Source organism: Teleopsis dalmanni, chromosome X (genome assembly GCF_002237135.1).
Source record: "Teleopsis dalmanni isolate 2A chromosome X, ASM223713v2, whole genome shotgun sequence".
In the NCBI taxonomy this organism is placed as follows: Eukaryota; Metazoa; Arthropoda; class Insecta; order Diptera; family Diopsidae; genus Teleopsis; species Teleopsis dalmanni.
Genome location: NC_051848.1, coordinates 65654989 through 65674308, shown reverse-complemented (window position 1 = coordinate 65674308; position 19320 = coordinate 65654989). Strand labels below are relative to the sequence as shown.

The following is a 19320-nucleotide window of genomic DNA, read 5'->3' as shown; positions in this document are numbered from 1 at the left end:
TGAATACATCTTTGAATATTCAGTTTATACAAAAGCCTATATATTTGTTTAAACTAATTAAAAAAAATTATTTATCAAACATACTCATTAAGGGGAATTTCTTTATTAATTATTTTATTGTTTTCTATAAAACAGACTTTAAATAGATAAACATAACATTACAATAAGTTGATATTTAATAAGTGTTCAGTAGAAAGAAACTTTCTATACCTATATAAAGAAAGTTGCATACAAAAAAGGAAATATAACAACAATTACATTTATAGAAACTTTTGTTATTAAAATAATTTTCTTTTATTACTACAGTGTTTAATCTCGAATTCGGATTACCAAAATAAAAAAATGTGATGAATAGTTCTGAATGAAATTGATTTTTAATGAAAGTCTTTAATAATTTACAAATTCATTTTTGATATTTTAAACCTTCATACCAGTTTTTAACAAAATTGTTAATTGTTATATGCTGGGTTTGTTTAATTCTGTTAATTATATGCAATTTTTCTTAGACTAAGAAATTGTAAAATGTTCTATATTTTTTTGCCGCTATTAATTGCAATATTTTGGCAATTATTTTACGACGTTTTATTTGTACGTAATTTAATCATTATTGAGAATTTTATTTTGTTGTGCAGATTCACTGCAGAACAATGTAATTATATTTTGATTCATAATTTTCGTCATAATATATAGTAAAACACAATATTCACAAGTATCAATATGTAAACAAATCAAATGTAAACAAAAGATAACAAAAACAGCAACTGTCAAAATGAAAACCCGAAACGATAATGTAAATGCTGAATCAACTTTAGCAAAGTTCGTTTACTAAAGTTCGTAATGTAAACATAATAAAACAGTTCTAATGCAATCTCCAACCGTTTCACCCACCGGTTCTAAGTCATTACTTCCGGATTAAAAGCCTCAAAATTGAACGCTGCGGCCATATTTAATGTTGAAAATGAGACACTTTCACTGTAATTATCACCAGTCATTAACACCGTTTCGTTTCTTCAATTTAACTAGTTTTTCTTCTTATTCTCGTCGCCAATTTTTTAGAGTAGTAAATTACACATGTGAATACTTCACCTTTCATTCACATACTTAACTATTTATTTAATATTACATGTTTTACATATTATATTGTGTTTGACATTTCATTAGCCAACGTCAACTACGATGAATGTAACACCTCCATTCAAAGAATTCGCACAGGAAAACGAAAACAGCGTAGTACCAGTTACTGTAACTCTCCATTGGGGTGGCAAACTGTTGCCGGCTTTAGATATGCGCATATGTGGAGAAGAACGTCTCCCGATTGTTATTTCGTATGGTGATAAAGAACTACTTATTGCGGTGCCAAAATTAGATAACTGTACAGGTAGTGATCAGGCACAGGCAGTTTGGAATGCGGTTACTGACTGGAATCTCGAATATAAAGTGCAAATCCTTTGTTGTGATACTACTGGTTCAAATACTGGTCCTATTAATGGTGCTTGTGCGCTTCTCGAACAAAAATTTAATCGAGATATGCTTATTTTTGCTTGCCACCATCACATCTACGAATTGATATTGAAAGGCGTGTTTGATACTAAAATTAGTCAAGTTACCAACAATCCTAACATTCCATTATTCAAAAGGTTACAAGAAAACTGGACAAATATCGATCCTAAAAAAGTACAGTATCCTACAGAAAGATTATCTTACCTGAATGCTTCAGAAATTGACAAGCTGCTGGAATTTTACCGAACTGAATTGACTAAGAAAATTGTTAGAAACGACTATAGAGAATTAATAGTCTTTCAATAATATTCCTTGGTGGAGATACAGAAAAGAAATTTAAGATTCGACCTCCAGGTGACATGCACAGACAGTTTCGTAACCGTCACCAAATTGTTGGCAATTCTCTCTATTACTCAATTTTTAAATTTTCATTTAATTTAGTTTACAAAACAACAATTTTTTATTTGTCTTTCAGTATAACATGACTGCAAATCTGTGGTTTTTGGCGCAGAATTTTAAATATTTTCCCTATCGTTTTAGAGTATGCTTAATAGAATTGATGAAAAAAAGGCAGTTCCATTGAACTGACAACTCATTGCGAAACTTTGGAAATTAATTTTTTTTCATTTTTTGGTGAATTTGTGCCGTTACATTTTTATAAAATTTGTTTATATTGTAATAAAGTAGTTTTGATGCCAATTTAACTGGTTTATAACCCCAATTCTGCGCAAATTTATTACATAATTTTTATCATTCAATAAAAAAAATTTGTTTACTGTATCTGTACATTTAATATTAGTTTGTAATTTGTTGCGTCAACAAAAAAAATGGTTATTATACAAATAATGGGGAAAAGGTGTATAAAACAATATGACTTATTATCACCTAATGTAAATAGACATATATTTTCAAGTTTTCTGTTATTTTTATTTAAACTTAAAAGCATTTGGATTTGAAAAGATAAAATATATATTTTGTAAGACTATAATCAGTCATAAAATTTGGTAACTTATGCATTAAGACTTAAGTTATGACTGAAATCGCACTGAGTGTGATATAAAGCAATCTTAAGAAATTTAAATGTCAAAAGGCTGTTAACCATTAATTTTTAAACGTAATTCTGAAGATCTCACGCGTATTTTCCGAACCATTTATAATCGACTGGTGATAACCACTTATGGCAGCCATTAAGATTATTTTGAATCACATATTTTAACGAAAAATCCTTTATATGAGTGCAGTCACGTCTTGCAGTTTCAGCACGCGATTTTTCAATCATATCCCATGAAACAACCATTGCTTTAAATGGTAGCTGATTTGCTACCTGTTGTAGAAAAGGTTTGACTTCGGCCATTTCACACTGACCTCCTATTTCTAATATCACGCGACCACTTTTCACAGGTGTAACGTAATGATCGACAGAGCCTTTACCACCACCCATTCTTTGCCCCTGGCCTTTTTTAGTAACGGGTTGCCAAGGTGCTGGAACACGCCAAACTGCAAACATGCGGTTAACATTCATTTTTCGTCCGATTGTTAAGCGCAGCATTTCGAAATGACCAGAACGCAAGCGACCGCCACCTGTGGCAATAATTCCATATTGTTGGTGAAGTAATTTGTTATGAACTTTTTCTGGCCCACGCATGTGATTTAACTTCTTTTGCATTTTAGGAGCTCGTAAATTCGGTGGATATTGTGGAACTTTTTCCATAATACGCAATTTTGGTCGTTCAACTTTTTCTTTGCCTGAAATAACACACGTTAGCTATACAATGCAATACATTAGGCAATTTTAAATTACTTTCATATTTTATAGGAGGTGAAATATATTTAAGACCAACTGAATGTATGCAAGGAAGGCCTAAAAATTCTAAAATAAAAGCACAATTATTAAATAATTTGTCGTAATGTACAAGGTCTCACTTTTTATCACACTATTTGTTATTGATATTTTATTCAACATTATAATATGTTCTTTAGACCAAAGACTAAATATTGTGAAGATAGCAACCAAAGAATACTATTTAGTGAACGGAGGTTAAACCAAAATAAGCGTAAAAGGGTATTATACTTCATTCTTGAATTTTGATTTGTTGCATTGATATATAAATTTTACCGTGCTTCTACACTCGGTAGATTTTGACAAGATTTTTAAACATCTTATTAATTTTTTACGGACATAAAAACCTTTTTTCATAGACAAAATTCAATATGCCTATGTATTTAATTTCAAACCTATAAATTTTACCTGAGCCTAGATAGCAACGACGCTGAGGGGACCAAGCCGGAATTGGAACACGAAATTTTTCTAAGTTTATCAATTTGTAAAATTTAGCCAAATTTAAGCTTTTTCACCAAGTTTGAAATATGATTTAGATAGAAAATTCAATTATCTTTCATTTGGTATACACCCCATATCTGTATGTTGCGTAATAACTGAGATATTCAAAAAATAAAAAAATCAAAGTTTTTGAAAAAACTGACTTATTTTACTTAAAAAATTATTAAAAAACAACCACAAACGGGACCGACTTGCACGGATACTCATCTGAAAGGCAATAAAACAAGCTTTCCAATAAAGCAATAAAAGCATCGTATGCACAGATTTTGTGCAAAATTGCATTAAAGTTCGATATCGAAACTGCTTAAATATCATCCGAATCAAAAAACTTAAAATGCAAAATGTTCAGAAATACACCACAAAACACAATTTTAAAACCTCAATTAAATATTTTAATTTTATCATAAAAAATTGTTAAAAAATAGCATTTTTTTTAGCTTACTTTACTGTAATCAGTATATCTTCGCATGCAAAAAGGGGACCGAAACAAAATTAAATTTTCTTTAAAGACAATAAAATTTACTTTCCAAAAAACTTAAAATCATAAAAATCGTATGCACAGTTTTTTCTCTATTATTTTTTAAAAATTGTCAATTTTTTACCAAAAATCCAATTATTTGAAAAAAACCTCCACCCTCACTGCGACAAATGCAGAGCAAGCTCAAGGCAGGCATCCCAGCGCCATCTAAGTTTCAAGTATAAATATGATGTTTGTATTTTTTTACGCAAGTATTGCGAATAAATAAATTAATGAAAATTTGAATAGAAAAAGCGATTTTCTTATATAAAAAGATTAATTTATAAAAAACTATAATGAAGATCCAAATGCACACTAAAACCTTTAAAGGAAATAAAGCACACTTTCCATTGCAACATAAATCAGAGAGATTGATTTTGTCTTCATCCCAGGAAATTTAATCAAACATTTTTTTTTTTTTTTTTTTTTATTATTAACGATTCTTCAATTAAAGACAAAAATCGTTTTAATATTGCACCTAGTACAAATAACAAAAAAAAAGTACTAATAAGCAATTTTATTTGAATATTTAATGTAAAAAAAAAAAGAAGCTATTTTGCTACTCGCTGTCTATTAAGTCTGCCACTGTTTTCCTTTTTAGCCGTCTAGATATTGCAACCACCTGGAGAAGACTGGATGCTGTAACGTTGACATGTGTTTTCAATCGCTGTTTGTGAGCAATGGCACACATTTTCATCAAACATGAAAATTATTATTTCTTTTTAAACACATGTTTTTAAAAAAGTAAAGATGAGAAATGTTAAGATATACAAAATAATGCATAATTGTGTAAAGGCTGAAATTTCTATAAAGCAATTTCAAACCATACATAAATTCTTGTGTAAATCTGACGTCAGACCGTCAGCCAAAAACACAACACCATCACCATGGACTATTCAAATAAAGAACCCAACTCACCCCTACAAGATCAGCATGTAACCTGAAAAGAATAAAATTTATTTTATTACTTAACAAGATGGTAAGACAATAACATTACCTGCAATCCATGCGTTAATAAGCCGCGGATAAGACTAATAAACAAAACTGAAGAAGAAGAAAAAAAAAAGAGAAAATTAATAACAACAAACCAACAAAACACAACTTGAAAACATGAATTTTGAATTACAAATAATCATACATTGAACAATTATTAAACAATAAAACACACTTTATATCTTTATTGAATAAACATGAATTTAAAGAAATAAAACAAACACTCATTGTTTACATTTTTACAATAGAAAAAAAAAAACAACACATCAGTAAAAAACCCACTGCTGCCGTAAATTCTTCGTTTGGTTTATTTTTCCACTATATGTAGTAAAACACAAAATTATAAACACTATATCAATTATTAATCATATATGTTTTTTTTAACATAAACAAACTACCATACAAAACAATAATTACAATCAGACACTTGCACTAATTCTCCTACCACAATATCACGCACATATATATATCGTTGGGGTTTTATTTTATTTATTAAATAATGGAAGTTATAATTAATTGAATTAAATTGAAAACTAACACTTTATGGTGGTTTTAAATTTTAATTCTCTTTCCGAAATAAATCAAAAGACGCGAAATATGTCAAACATAAAAGTCAGGCGAAGAAAAGTGCGCAAAAATGCAAATAACACGAAGTACACGACAATACACAAAATACACAAGAAAGACACGAAAAGCACAAAAGTCAACACGAACAACGAAGTTTACCGGTACGCTACACCGAAAAGCTCCGGTCAATTCGGTATATAAGAACGCGCATTTTACAGAACGGGGGACTTGTCTTTTGGAGCTCAAGCGAGTTACAAGTTCACTGGTCAATTCGATCAAAACTAGATTACAGGCTACTTCAGTCTAACTGGTCAATTCGATCAAAAATAGGAAACTGGTCAATTCGATCAAAACTAGATTACAGGCTACTTCAGTCTAACTGGTCAATTCGATCAAAAATAGGAAACTGGTCAATTCGATCAAAACTAGATTACAGGTTACTTCAGTCTAACTGGTCAATTCGATCAAAAATAGGAAACTGGTCAATTCGATCAAAACTAGATTACAGGCTACTTCAGTCTAACTGGTCAATTCGATCAAAAATAGGAAACTGGTCAATTCGATCAAAACTAGATTACAGGCTACTTCAGTCTAACTGGTCAATTCGATCAAAAATAGGAAACTGGTCAATTCGATCAAAACTAGATTACAGGCTACTTCAGTCTAACTGGTCAATTCGATCAAAATAGGAAACTGGTCAATTCGATCAAAACTAGATTACAGGCTACTTCAGTCTAACTGGTCAATTCGATCAAAGTAGGAAACTGATTTCATTTAATTTTCTCTTTTCCGTTAATTATTATTTTGATCATTCAGCCCACAGACAAATTGCTTGACACAAAACATCCGCAAGAAGAGAAGGAACCCAGGAGAGAACGCGGTCCTGTCAGGTACCTCCTCAACGTCAGAAGCAACCACGGAAGCCTGTACAACGATTCCATAAAATCACGCCTATATTTACCCTGAAGACACAAACATCAGAAGCGAACGTCGGAGTTATCAAGAATTACTATTTTCTTCCTTAAATGTCTATAACCATTGTTTTTTTTATATATCGGAATAAATAAAATTGGTAAATTATTATAAAAATACGCTTTTATTTTGGTTCCTAAAGAAATTCAGTCCCGAAGATATAAATTCTATTATAACGAACCTGGACAACCGCTTTGCTACTCCAGCAAAGCGTAACGAACGATAAAAGGTCGTTACAATTGGCGCCCGAGCAGGGACTGAGTTTCATGGGACTGAGTTTCAGAGGGACTGAGTTTCATGGGACTGAGTTTCAGAGGGACTGAGTTTCATGGGACTGAGTTTCAGAGGGACTGAGTTTCAGAGGGACTGAGTTTCATGGGACTGAGTTTCACAGGGACTGAGTTTCAGAGGGACTGTAACATTTATCGCAAAAATACCAGGACAAAACCACATTGGTAAATATTAAACTCGATTATCGAAAGGAAATCAATCATGTCTATAGAGCATAAAACAAGGGTCGACATTGGCGACCAAGAACTTCGAAGACCCACCACGCCGAGCAAATCCTGGTTGTACAACTTACGGAAGGATGAATTAATCCACTACTTGTCCGAAATGCAACTAGAAACGAGTGGATCCGTGAAGGAATTACGAAAAAGACTAGCAGCATACATCGACGAAGAAGATTATGACATGGTCCGGAGAGAAATGCTATGGGACCTTGCGCGTAAACATACAAAAACAATACCGATCACACAAGAACTAAATAACGATGTACAAATAACAATTCCACCTGTTACACAAAGTATAGAAAAAGTCCGGAAATGGTCTGTTAAATATGACGGGGGCAAAGACCCGCTGATGTTCATCGAACGAGTCGAGGAGTTGGTGGAAGCCCATGGATTAAACATTAACACAATACCACGTACCATGCCAGAACTTTTGAAGGATAAAGCATTAAATTGGTATAGAAGTAATAACAGCCAGTGGAAATTATGGACCGCTTTCAAAGCTGACTTTCTCAAGTTCTTTCTACCGGTAAGATACTTTGAGAAGTTAGAAGATGAAATCCGGGCCCGCCGTCAGAGGTCACGGGAGACATTCAAAGACTATGTTATAGCAATCCAAATTCTAATGCGACACGCAGATATAGGAGCCGCTGCTCAACTAGAACGAATTTATCGAAATGCACATCCGGACTACTAGCTTTATATCCGACGACGAGACTTCGAAACATTGGGAGAACTAATCGACATGGCTGGTGATTACGAAGCTATACGGGGAGAACAAGAGAAAACCGGACCTCCAAGGCTAAGAGAGGAAAGAAACCACCTAGTCCAATCTTTCGAGCAGAGAATCCAAGACACACCAAATGCGTGCCGAAGGTGTGGGAAATTGGGACATATGGCAAGAATCTGTCGAAATCCAAAAATTCTTTTTTGTTGGATCTGTGGAAAACTGAACACACGAACCCTTGACTGCTGCAAGGAAGATCCGGGAAACGAGATAAGAGGACGACCAACAGTGGGGAAGCCGTTCTCTCGAAATTTAGGCCCCGCAAGGACTTAAGACTAATCCACGTAAACGAAACTCGAATTACGGCACAAGTTCAGCCACAACAGACTTCTACACAAGTAACAATGTCGCCAGCTCATGTTTCCTCACCATTGACACTATCTACGTCTCAACAGCAACAACCACAAACTCCTTCAACTCCATCACATCATCTGAATAGTATTTTGAATGAAACAGCTAATTCTAATGATTCCTCAACACTAGCAGTTGCAGCCAATGACAGCAATAACAGTAATAACAGTAGCAGTAATAGTTCAACAAATAGTATTGTAAATAATCAACCAACGATGCCATTACAGAATACAATGAGACTCATATCCATGACGCCAGTACTAGTTGAAGATATCCATAGTCTAGGCCCGGTATCACCTGTCCGGAACCAGCAGCAAAGTAACCAACAACATAACCAGTCGATAGATAAGCAAACAACAGCAGAAGTAAATAAAATTGCAACTTCAAAGACAGCATCACTATCCAAGCCAAGTATAATACAAAGCACACAATGTCGGATTTACCCAGACAAGCATTCAGTAAAACTGCGAGAAAATTTACAAGAGCAAGCGCCATGTAAATGCCTTGTACCACCATCGCATGATCCAAAAGCAAACAAAGAGATACAAGAGTTCCAAATCCCAGAAGCACAACGTCAGCGAAATTTAAAACATATCGAAGAAAATCCGAAAGTATTTAGTCTACAGCGATACACACAAGATCGTGAAGAATCACAAACTCAAATACAAAAGGCACAACGACAACAACGTCCAAGATATATCAAACAAAATCCAGAAGTATTTCATCCAATCCGAGTAATACCAGATCAAGTGCAAGCGCATGAAATACAACCACAGCAAGTTCCGCAACATGTTACACCTATCGAAGAAAACAAACCAGAAACTCTCGTGAGACGTCTAGGCACATTTAAACGAAAGGATGACCATCATCATGTCAAAAACCAAGATGATTACTACAAAATTTTCAAGAGTCCAAAGAAACGAAAGAGAAATCGTGCCTCATTCTAAGAGAAATATACGTATCAAAGCCCATATCGCTGACCTCCGAATATACTATGGAAAATAAAAACAAAAAAAAAACCCACACTTGAAAAAAAAAAATATAATAAACAAATCTATTGCATTTCGTATAAAATATAAAATAATAAAATATTATAATAATAATATAATCATAATAATATAAGTCAATAATAATTTAAAGTAATAAAGATAATAATGACTTTCACCATTAACAAACTGTCTCCAGTCAGTTGGCTAATTTAACAAAAAAAAATATTCAGGGTGTAGAGTGCAAAATAATAAGCAAAGAAAAAAGTAAAAAGGCTACTCTGCTGTAAAGGTTCAAAAAGCGCAAATCATCAGGATGTTAGCCGTATATAAGGACCACGCGTGTTTTAATAAGCTAAGTTCGATCAAAAAAATCAAAGATGGCAGATGATTTGGAAACCAAGTTTAAGCGCACAGCCGCACGTGTGCAGCAACAACTAAAAAAATTAGTAAAGAACAAACCACGCAGCCTTTACTTACCAATCGCCATGGAACAAACAGCCAAACAAGATAAAAACAAGCTACGCAAAAACCAACCTGGTAAGAAAGAGCAAACCATGGAAGATGTCCAAATACAACCAACAATAAGACCATCAGACCGGAAAATGTTGCCGAAAGCCATTGGGTGGCGATGTAAAAAAACCCACCAGAACAACAGTGACACACAATCACACCGAGATCCAACACGTGCTCCAGCAGCCTCGACAACAGTAAAAATAGATAATGATGACCAGGATGTACTACAGTGTACATGGAACGATGTGGTTGATGAACAAAATCGATCGCCACCACCACCCGTGATTGACGAGTTATACAGTGAGTTATTAAAGAATGCAGCCGAATCGCAACCATCAGTAGCAGATACAGTCAGAAAATTGGTGGACAAATATCCACCAGAGGTGAGCCAAGCTATTTGCGATGCCCGCAGAAAACGTGGTGCAGGTAAAAGAATTAATTTCCAGCGTGTCGTCGAAGGCAAGGCGTACCAAGTGAAAATCAGTCGGAAAGGCGTAATAAAGGTTTGGGTGAAATAAAATGCGACAACAAAATTTTAATCTTCCGAAGAGGGGAGAGAATGTAAAGGCTGAAATTTCTATAAAGCAATTTCAAACCATACATAAATTCTTGTGTAAATCTGACGTCAGACCGTCAGCCTAAAACACAACACCATCACCATGGACTATTCAAATAAAGAACCCAACTCACCCCTACAAGATCAGCATGTAACCTGAAAAGAATAAAATTTATTTTATTACTTAACAAGATGGTAAGACAATAACATTACCTGCAATCCATGCGTTAATAAGCCGCGGATAAGACTAATAAACAAAACTGAAGAAGAAGAAAAAAAAAAAGAGAAAATTAATAACAACAAACCAACAAAACACAACTTGAAAACATGAATTTTGAATTACAAATAATCATACATTGAACAATTATTAAACAATAAAACACACTTTATATCTTTATTGAATAAACATGAATTTAAAGAAATAAAACAAACACTCATTGTTTACATTTTTACAATAGAAAAAAAAAACAACACATCAGTAAAAAACCCACTGCTGCCGTAAATTCTTCGTTTGGTTTATTTTTCCACTATATGTAGTAAAACACAAAATTATAAACACTATATCAATTATTAATCATATATGTTTTTTTTAACATAAACAAACTACCATACAAAACAATAATTACAATCAGACACTTGCACTAATTCTCCTACCACAATATCACGCACATATATATATCGTTGGGGTTTTATTTTATTTATTAAATAATGGAAGTTATAATTAATTGAATTAAATTGAAAACTAACACTTTATGGTGGTTTTAAATTTTAATTCTCTTTCCGAATTAAATCAAAAAGACGCGAAATATGTCAAACATAAAAGTCAGGCGAAGAAAAGTGCGCAAAAATGCAAATAACACGAAGTACACGACAATACACAAAATACACAAGAAAGACACGAAAAGCACAAAAAGTTAACACGAACAACGAAGTTTACCGGTACGCTACACCGAAAAGCTCCGGTCAATTCGGTATATAAGAACGCGCATTTTACAGAACGGGGGACTTGTCTTTTGGAGCTCAAGCGAGTTACAAGTTCACTGGTCAATTCGATCAAAACTAGATTACAGGCTACTTCAGTCTAACTGGTCAATTTGATCAAAAATAGGAAACTGGTCGGATATGCTGTGATTACAAAGAGCCCGAGGCCCATAGTTATCAGCACCTATACCGATGTTACAGCCCTGTTAAGCCTACTTCGTTCTAACTGGGTCAATTCGATCAACACTAGATTACAGGCTACTTCAGTCTAACTGGTCAATTCGATCAAAAATAGGAAACTGGTCAATTCGATCAAAACTAGATTACAGGTTAGTTCGGTCTAACTGGTCAATTCGATCAAAAATAGGAAACTGGTCAATTCGATCAAAACTAGATTACAGGCTACTTCAGTCTAACTGGTCAATTCGATCAAAAATAGGAAACTGGTCAATTCGATCAAAACTAGATTACAGGCTACTTCAGTCTAACTGGTCAATTCGATCAAAATAGGAAACTGGTCAATTCGATCAAAACTAGATTACAGGCTACTTCAGTCTAACTGGTCAATTCGATCAAAGTAGGAAACTGATTTCATTTAATTTTCTCTTTTCCGTTAATTATTATTTTGATCATTCAGCCCACAGACAAATTGCTTGACACAAAACATCCGCAAGGAGAGAAGGAACCCAGGAGAGAACGCGGTCCTGTCAGGAACCTCCTCAACGTCAGAGTCAACCACGGAAGCCTGTACGACGATTCCATAAAATCACGCCTATATTTACCCTGAAGACACAAACATCAGAAGCGAACGTCGTAGTTACCAAGAATTACTATTTTTTTCTTAAATGTTTATAACCATTGTTTTTTTTTATATATATTGGAATAAATAAAATTGGTAAATTATTATAAAAATACGCTTTTATTTTGGTTCCTAAAAAAAAATTCAGTCCCGAAGATATAAATTCTATTATAACGAACCTGGACAACCGCTTTGCTACTCCAGCAAAACGTAACGAACGAAAAAAGGTCGTTACATTAGCGTAATGAATTTTTTATATTAGAATATAATTTTTTATATATATATAATTACTTTGTTTGTTTTTTTTATATATATATAAATTATTCACTAATCTTCAATCACTAAAAATTAGAAATGTGGATTGCTCGCACAATCAAAATAAAGAAATATGTAAAAGCTTTGATACATTTTTTGTTTTGGTTTCTTTTGATCAAAGTGACAGCAAAAGCTTTAGGAGTTGTAAAGATCAATGCTGCCAGAGCAATGCACAATGGAAGTATTAGAATAAGTTATAAAAGGAAAAAAGCAGGTAATGCAGGTGGGGCGTTCGGAATGTACAAAAGAAAAAAAAAAACAATATTAACTGAAGGTGCAATGAACGATCTCCAAAAGTGTACGGGATGAGTTTACAACGGGTGAAATTACGGAAAGATGATAGATATAAAAAGAAAGAGTGTTTGCTAGCGGCCTTCTTGAAAAAGTATTTTGAAAGGTGACGGTCGATTTCCGCGGGCAGTTTAAAAAAAAAAAAAAAAAAAGTTTTGTACGATATATTGAAATATATTAGCTAATAGTGAATATTAAAGTTAGCTATTATGAGTGAATATATTAAAGTGAATATTTAAAATTAAAAATAAATAAAAACAAGAAAAAAAAAGCAAACTAAATATCACAAAATAACTACAGCAGTAGAAAAATATCAGAGAATGAATATCTGAAATTGAAAGCTATAAATTATCATAATTAATAATTATGTGATATAGATTCATTAAAATATTAAGTGGCATCAACAAAGTAGCAAGACACGCGTTGTGTGTTGAGGTTCGAATGTCAGTTCGGTGCGGAAGATACTTTTCAGTTTGGAATTTGAAAATTCAATGTAAAAAGCGTGCGTACACTTGTCATGAAACTATTAAAAGAAAAAATAAATGCTAACTAAACATATGTAAATAAAATTAAAAAAAAAAAAACAAATATTTACATGAAAATAAAATATTTTTATATTTGTTTGTAAGAACTCAACAAAAATAATTTACATTTTTTAAAGTTTATTATGTAAATAACAAAAATTTGATCAAAAAATAAAAAAAAAAAAATTAAATTAAAATTTAGTGAAATTATTTATTACAAATTAAATAAAAATCATATAAAACTTACACATCAAGTATTGAACAACGATTGTTATAATTTCATTACCGCGGTGCAACAATCTCTCCACAACAACAACCACAATACCAACACCAAGAGTCAACAACAGTGAATAATAAGAAATTACGTTTAGAAGAGGAAGAAACAAAAGAAGAAGCACACAAGCCTGAATTTAAGGGTCAACTACAACAACAGCTAAGTGGCGAATTAATAAAAAAAAAAAAAAAAAAAAAGAAATAATATTAATATACTATTTAAATAATATTAATATACCTGTTATATACCTATAATGTTTTTCTATAATATAATTTTCACAAGTTTCTTATTAACATTAAGTTTTTAACATTCCATGTAGTTAATATTTGAATCCGAAATAATTCTATAACTAATTTATTTATTTTTAGAATGATTTTTTTGATATTCTTTTCTTTTGCATATTCCAGTTCAAATAATTTTTTTTTTTGTAAACTTAATTTGAAATTGTAATAGATATGTATGTATAAAGGCAGTGATTATCTACTGTTAAGGTCTTTAAGAGTGCAAGAGGGAAAAAGAAATAAAGGGATTAGTTTGTTTCTATTTGCAGGTGATCTTGCTGGTGACGTCATCAACGAGGAGTCAACGAACCTGTGTGTAAGAGTAACGCATTTATAGAGTGTTATAGATAATACTTCTCTTTGTTTTTTTTTTTTTTCTCTTTTGATTTCTTTTGCAATTTTATTTTTTTGTGTGGATGTAGGTATACATACATATTACACCTTTCTTTCTCTTTAAACAAAAATTAAAGTGTATATATATATAAGATTTATTCCATTATTATCAATTTTTTTTTTTTTTCGCTAATATAAATTGTTTATCTTCTACTTCAAATTATTTTTTTTATTTTTTTATTATTTCTAGCATTTAAAAATTTTTTTGTAATAAATTAAACGTAAAAAATATGTAAATTTAATTTTATTTAATTTTAATTCACATTATTTTGTTTTGATTAGACGATAAATATAGTAGTTATATAATACAAATTGGTTGTTTTTTTTTTAAGCATGTCATAAAAGAACAAATGATGGCTTAAGGTTAAGAGATATAGGTGACAGGTGAAATTGAAGAAGGGGACAATGTTAGATTGAGGTAAAAATAAAAATGAGTTAGACAGGACAGGGACGACTAGGAAAATTAGGGAGCTGTAAGGAATTTAGTAGGACCTTTTACATCAGCTCAATGGTAACTACGGTAGAGTAGTGAGGGTGGGTAGGTCCCAACTGACAGACAAGGACATAGACAATACGGACTAATACTGGTAGACTCATTATTACAAGGAAATAGTTTTGTATTTTTTTGTTATTGTTACTTTCCTTGTTTTTTTTTTTGGTGATCTACTTTGATCACATTTATTGCAATTTTTTTTGTTGTTTTGAACAATATTCTCTGGCACGATTGTTTTTATTTTTTTTTTTGTTACGGTTCGAATGTGTTATAGCGGAGTAAATGACCCCCCCATTTTCTGACGAGCTAGCTGGCTTCGCCACCGTGCCAGACCTTAACTCCGCACACATGAAAAATATTCAAAGATGTTTGAATGTAACAATCCTTGTTTTAACCGCAACAAATAGCAATGATTTCAGTCTGGAGATTAGATGGTAAATTACTATTGCCAATAAACGCTTTTATTGCGTCATTAGGCAGACAAAACTTACGCTCTATAAATTATCCAACCTATGCTTTCGTATGACGTTGGATTATGGACGCTATTACAGAATGATAAAGCAGCAACATTCAGTTTTTTTTTCATTCTCAACTGTACTAACACACTTATGATGAGCTGATTCATAAGATTTGCCGCCATGATAAATACAACTTTTAGAGTATTTTAATTTAGAACGTTGTTTACATTATTTCCATGCATTTTGAAATATAAAGTTAAAGCAAGATTAAGCTTATGGATTTAACAAATCCACAAATTCCGCACCAAAAGTGTGGAATGTAGTCATAGACCAGACAAAATCTTAAGATCACTTAAAGCATTTATAGAATTGTTTTCACCATGATGAGCTAATTATATTGTGTCCAGTAGACTTTCCTCTGACTACGAACACGAAATAGTTTCAGAAACAAATCAATATTAGCCATCCGGTCAATTTAGAAACCCTACACAGTTTAGTCATCAAAACTGTGTAGGGTTTTATTCATTTAACTAATCTCCTCTCATCTTATGATGACTAAGCTGTACTTTCAACAGATTTTTAAATATCTTTATATACTTTTATATCTGCTTATAAAGCATTTTGTATAGTCTCTGGCTATTTCTGCGTTCCGGTTATTACGTCTCATAAAATTCTATGAAGATTCAACTCATTAAATTAAAGGCTTCTATAATTGACTTCATAGTCTGCAGATTTGGGTCAATGTCATTTTCTGGAAAAATCACTAAATTATGTCTAATTTGTCTTACGAGCATTTTAACTCAAAGGAATAACGATTGTTTCAACAGGAAGCCGAAATTCGATAAAATGATATATTAGTAATCTGATCTTCTATTGATTTTTTTTATATCATTACATCTTTCCCTCTACTGACGATGTATTTATGCCAACGTTTTAAATGTCTAAACGTGAACAGAAAAAGAAACCGAACATTAGTTTTTCCTTATATAGTATTTCATCAGTTCGTTTTAGAGCCCACTATAAGTTTTTGACTATCGCTTGAAGCACCACGTCAATTAATTCTTTAAATAAAGAGATACTCATAAATTAATGGTAAGACATTAGGTCCAATAGGTTTTTTAATGCCAAGAAAACTATCATTAGTTCCTTGTGACTTCAACAGAACGCGTAAAAAAATAAAGAAAAGTTTAGAAAAAAAAAATTAACAGTTAAAAAATGACTTGATTAAGACAAAGAAAATGGTGGATTATGAAACAAGAACGAACATTATACGGCCGGCAATAATCTTCTTGAAGCATGAGCGCAAACGTTTAAGCAATATCAACAGTATAAAGACATGCCAACAAATGCCATAACTTTCAATACAGAAACGCCATCACGGACTCTTGCACAAATCAAGACTACGTAGAAACATAAATTGGTAGAAAAACAAGACAAGTCCGCACTTAGGACACACAATTCGTTTAAGCTCTCTGTTTGTGTACGTATTAAGACTACTTTTGATCACATTCCTTGAATAAATCTTACGTTATGTAGCAGGAGCAAAAAGCCAACCTTAGAAAACAGGGTTATAGTTAGATGAAAATATTCTTTTCCCTCGGAGGAGTCTAACATCTTTAGAGGGCGCGTCTCCAGATGGCGGATAGGGGAATACCTCCCAGGTATGGTTGATAGGAGGGAAATCAAATATCTTCCGCGGACCAATAATAGCAGCTATAAAACTAGTATAATATTGAAATATATAATTTCCGCCAGACTTCAGATATGATAGTGGAAGCTGTTCCTAAAGGATTGGTACTGAGACCCACTTTTTTGTATGTATTATAGTGACACAATCAGACGTTAAATGAGCAACCCTGTTCCTAAATTCACTGTTTCAAAAAATTAAGACAATTTAACAAGTACAGTAAGTTCTTGGGATGGACTAAATGTAACTGTATATAACTCGCATGAAACATCACAGTCGTATTTAAAGTGTGATTCAATAATACTGGATACAAAAATGATCTTTGAAGTCATCAGTATAACAGTGTCCAGTACAATTACTGCTCTATCGTAGTTAATGTCTAATACTGAAGATCCTGATACTGATATTAATATTTAAGCAAAAGATAAATAGAACAGTTTTCAAATATAGATGGTTATCTGCGCAAATATAATAATTTTTTCCCAAAAAAAGCATAGACTCCATGCCAGAAGGATGTCTTATGCATATCGCACTATATCTGACAAAATTATCTACATAATTTTACAAAAAACTTTAACAGTCAATTTAGCACTTAAAAATAGGAATACTTTTAAAGAGCTGGAAGAGGAATAAGATAAATTTAAAGAAGACAGAAGAATGCTCATATCATTCTCCCCATGTAACATATATGACAGAGTTGTACGATAAAAGAATATTAATATTTGTACAGACGATACGTTAACATATTCAATTCGCACCCTGCTTCGGATTTAGATACTTCGCTCCAAACAATGATGATATGCTTTTTATTCAGATTAACTGTACTCAGATTTGAAATGTGGCGGAAAAGCACTTGTTTTGTCCGATTTTCAGACGTGCTTAAAAATTTATATTAACCCATTCCGGTCCAGTGTCCGATCCCATTAAACGATTTCGCATAAACTTTTAATATTATTTTTTGCAAGTCCGGTAGTCCAAATTCAAACATATGTTTAAAGCTGAAGTGTGGATCATAGGCTATGAGATAATAGCGTTATTTAACAATGAACTAATACGGTAAATCAATTTATCTAAGTATTTAATATGATGTGATTATCAGAACTAAACAGTTTTATCTTTGGGAAATAACAACAAATTGGGCTATTTGTTTAAAACTATTGATTTACTATATTTTTAGATAACCAACAAACCTTAGAGTTGGGGTAACACAATGAGCTGGTTTGTAAAATTGAAAAACGTGTACTTACCCCACATTTTTGAAAACTTAGAACATATAATTTCGTGTTTAAACTTAAATTAAAAAATTATAAATTATAAAAAATTATAAAGCAGGTTCTTCTCTACAATATACTTAAATACACCCATTCCCGTATATGAAACTGAGCATATTTGGGGAACTAGAATATATGGCTTGATCTCCCACTAAGGTAATGATTAAATCATGAAACTAAATTATAATACACAATAAATGAAAATAGTAATTAAATGTATGCTAAATATAGATGTAATTTTTTAATTACATTAAAATAAGTTACGTGTTTTATTAAGACATGCTTTGTTTCATTTTAAACTCTTCAATTAATATAAAAGTTTATCCCTTTCTTGGTTTCAAAAGTTATCATTAACACAATACCCCTTTAAACGATATTTTGACCAAACTTTTATTTCAATGTGTAATTTGGAAATCGACATTACCGGTCAGATACCACATCATTCAAATATCTATCACCGAATGTCTTACAATATTGGATCATTTAAGGGTAATTTTCGGTTACTTTGCTGTACATAACTAAAAATACTTCCTATTATTCTATTGAAACCACATATTTTCTAAATTCAAATTTTTATTTTTACATGTACAAAAATTGATGATCATATAGTTCTACCAATCAGAATTAATGATTTGTGTCCTGCCTTCGACTTTTTCCAAAAAGTATGCTTCTATTACACCTCTCTACTAAACACTACCTAATGCAGTGATATTTTTTGAATGCACAAAATCTGTCTTTCTAGAGTTATACTGAATTCAAGAGTTTAGTTTATAATTTTTGCTGTTCATTTTCCATTGAAAGCAACAACAATTGGCAATTAAAATTATAAACAAAACTCCAGATTACTCGTATATGTCGTATATAGTGTAGTGAACTGCACTAACTGAATATGACAGTAAACACATATTCTCTCATTGAAAAATACTCCTCAGCACAAAAATAGGTTAAATCGTTAAAT

At 32.1% G+C, this 19320-nt stretch overlaps 2 protein-coding genes across 2 annotated transcripts; one reads left to right on the top strand and one right to left on the bottom strand.

Moving 5' to 3' along the window:
* Positions 1 to 2137: 2137 nt before the first annotated feature.
* LOC119689682 (39S ribosomal protein L16, mitochondrial-like) lies at positions 2138 to 3727 on the bottom strand. Its single transcript, XM_038104565.1, has 3 exons — positions 3424 to 3727; positions 3302 to 3370; positions 2138 to 3246 (listed from the first exon to the last, which is right to left on the bottom strand). Exons 1-3 carry the CDS (start codon positions 3461 to 3463, stop codon positions 2630 to 2632), a joined length of 726 nt encoding a protein of 241 aa, XP_037960493.1. The 5' UTR covers positions 3464 to 3727; the 3' UTR covers positions 2138 to 2629.
* A 4803-nt stretch (positions 3728 to 8530) lies between these two features.
* LOC119688516 (putative mediator of RNA polymerase II transcription subunit 29) lies at positions 8531 to 10557 on the top strand. The gene is made up of 2 exons (XM_038103191.1): positions 8531 to 9364; positions 9904 to 10557. The coding sequence occupies exons 1-2, from the start codon at positions 8531 to 8533 to the stop codon at positions 10555 to 10557; spliced, it is 1488 nt and encodes a 495-aa protein (XP_037959119.1).
* The last annotated feature ends 8763 nt before the right edge of the window (positions 10558 to 19320 follow it).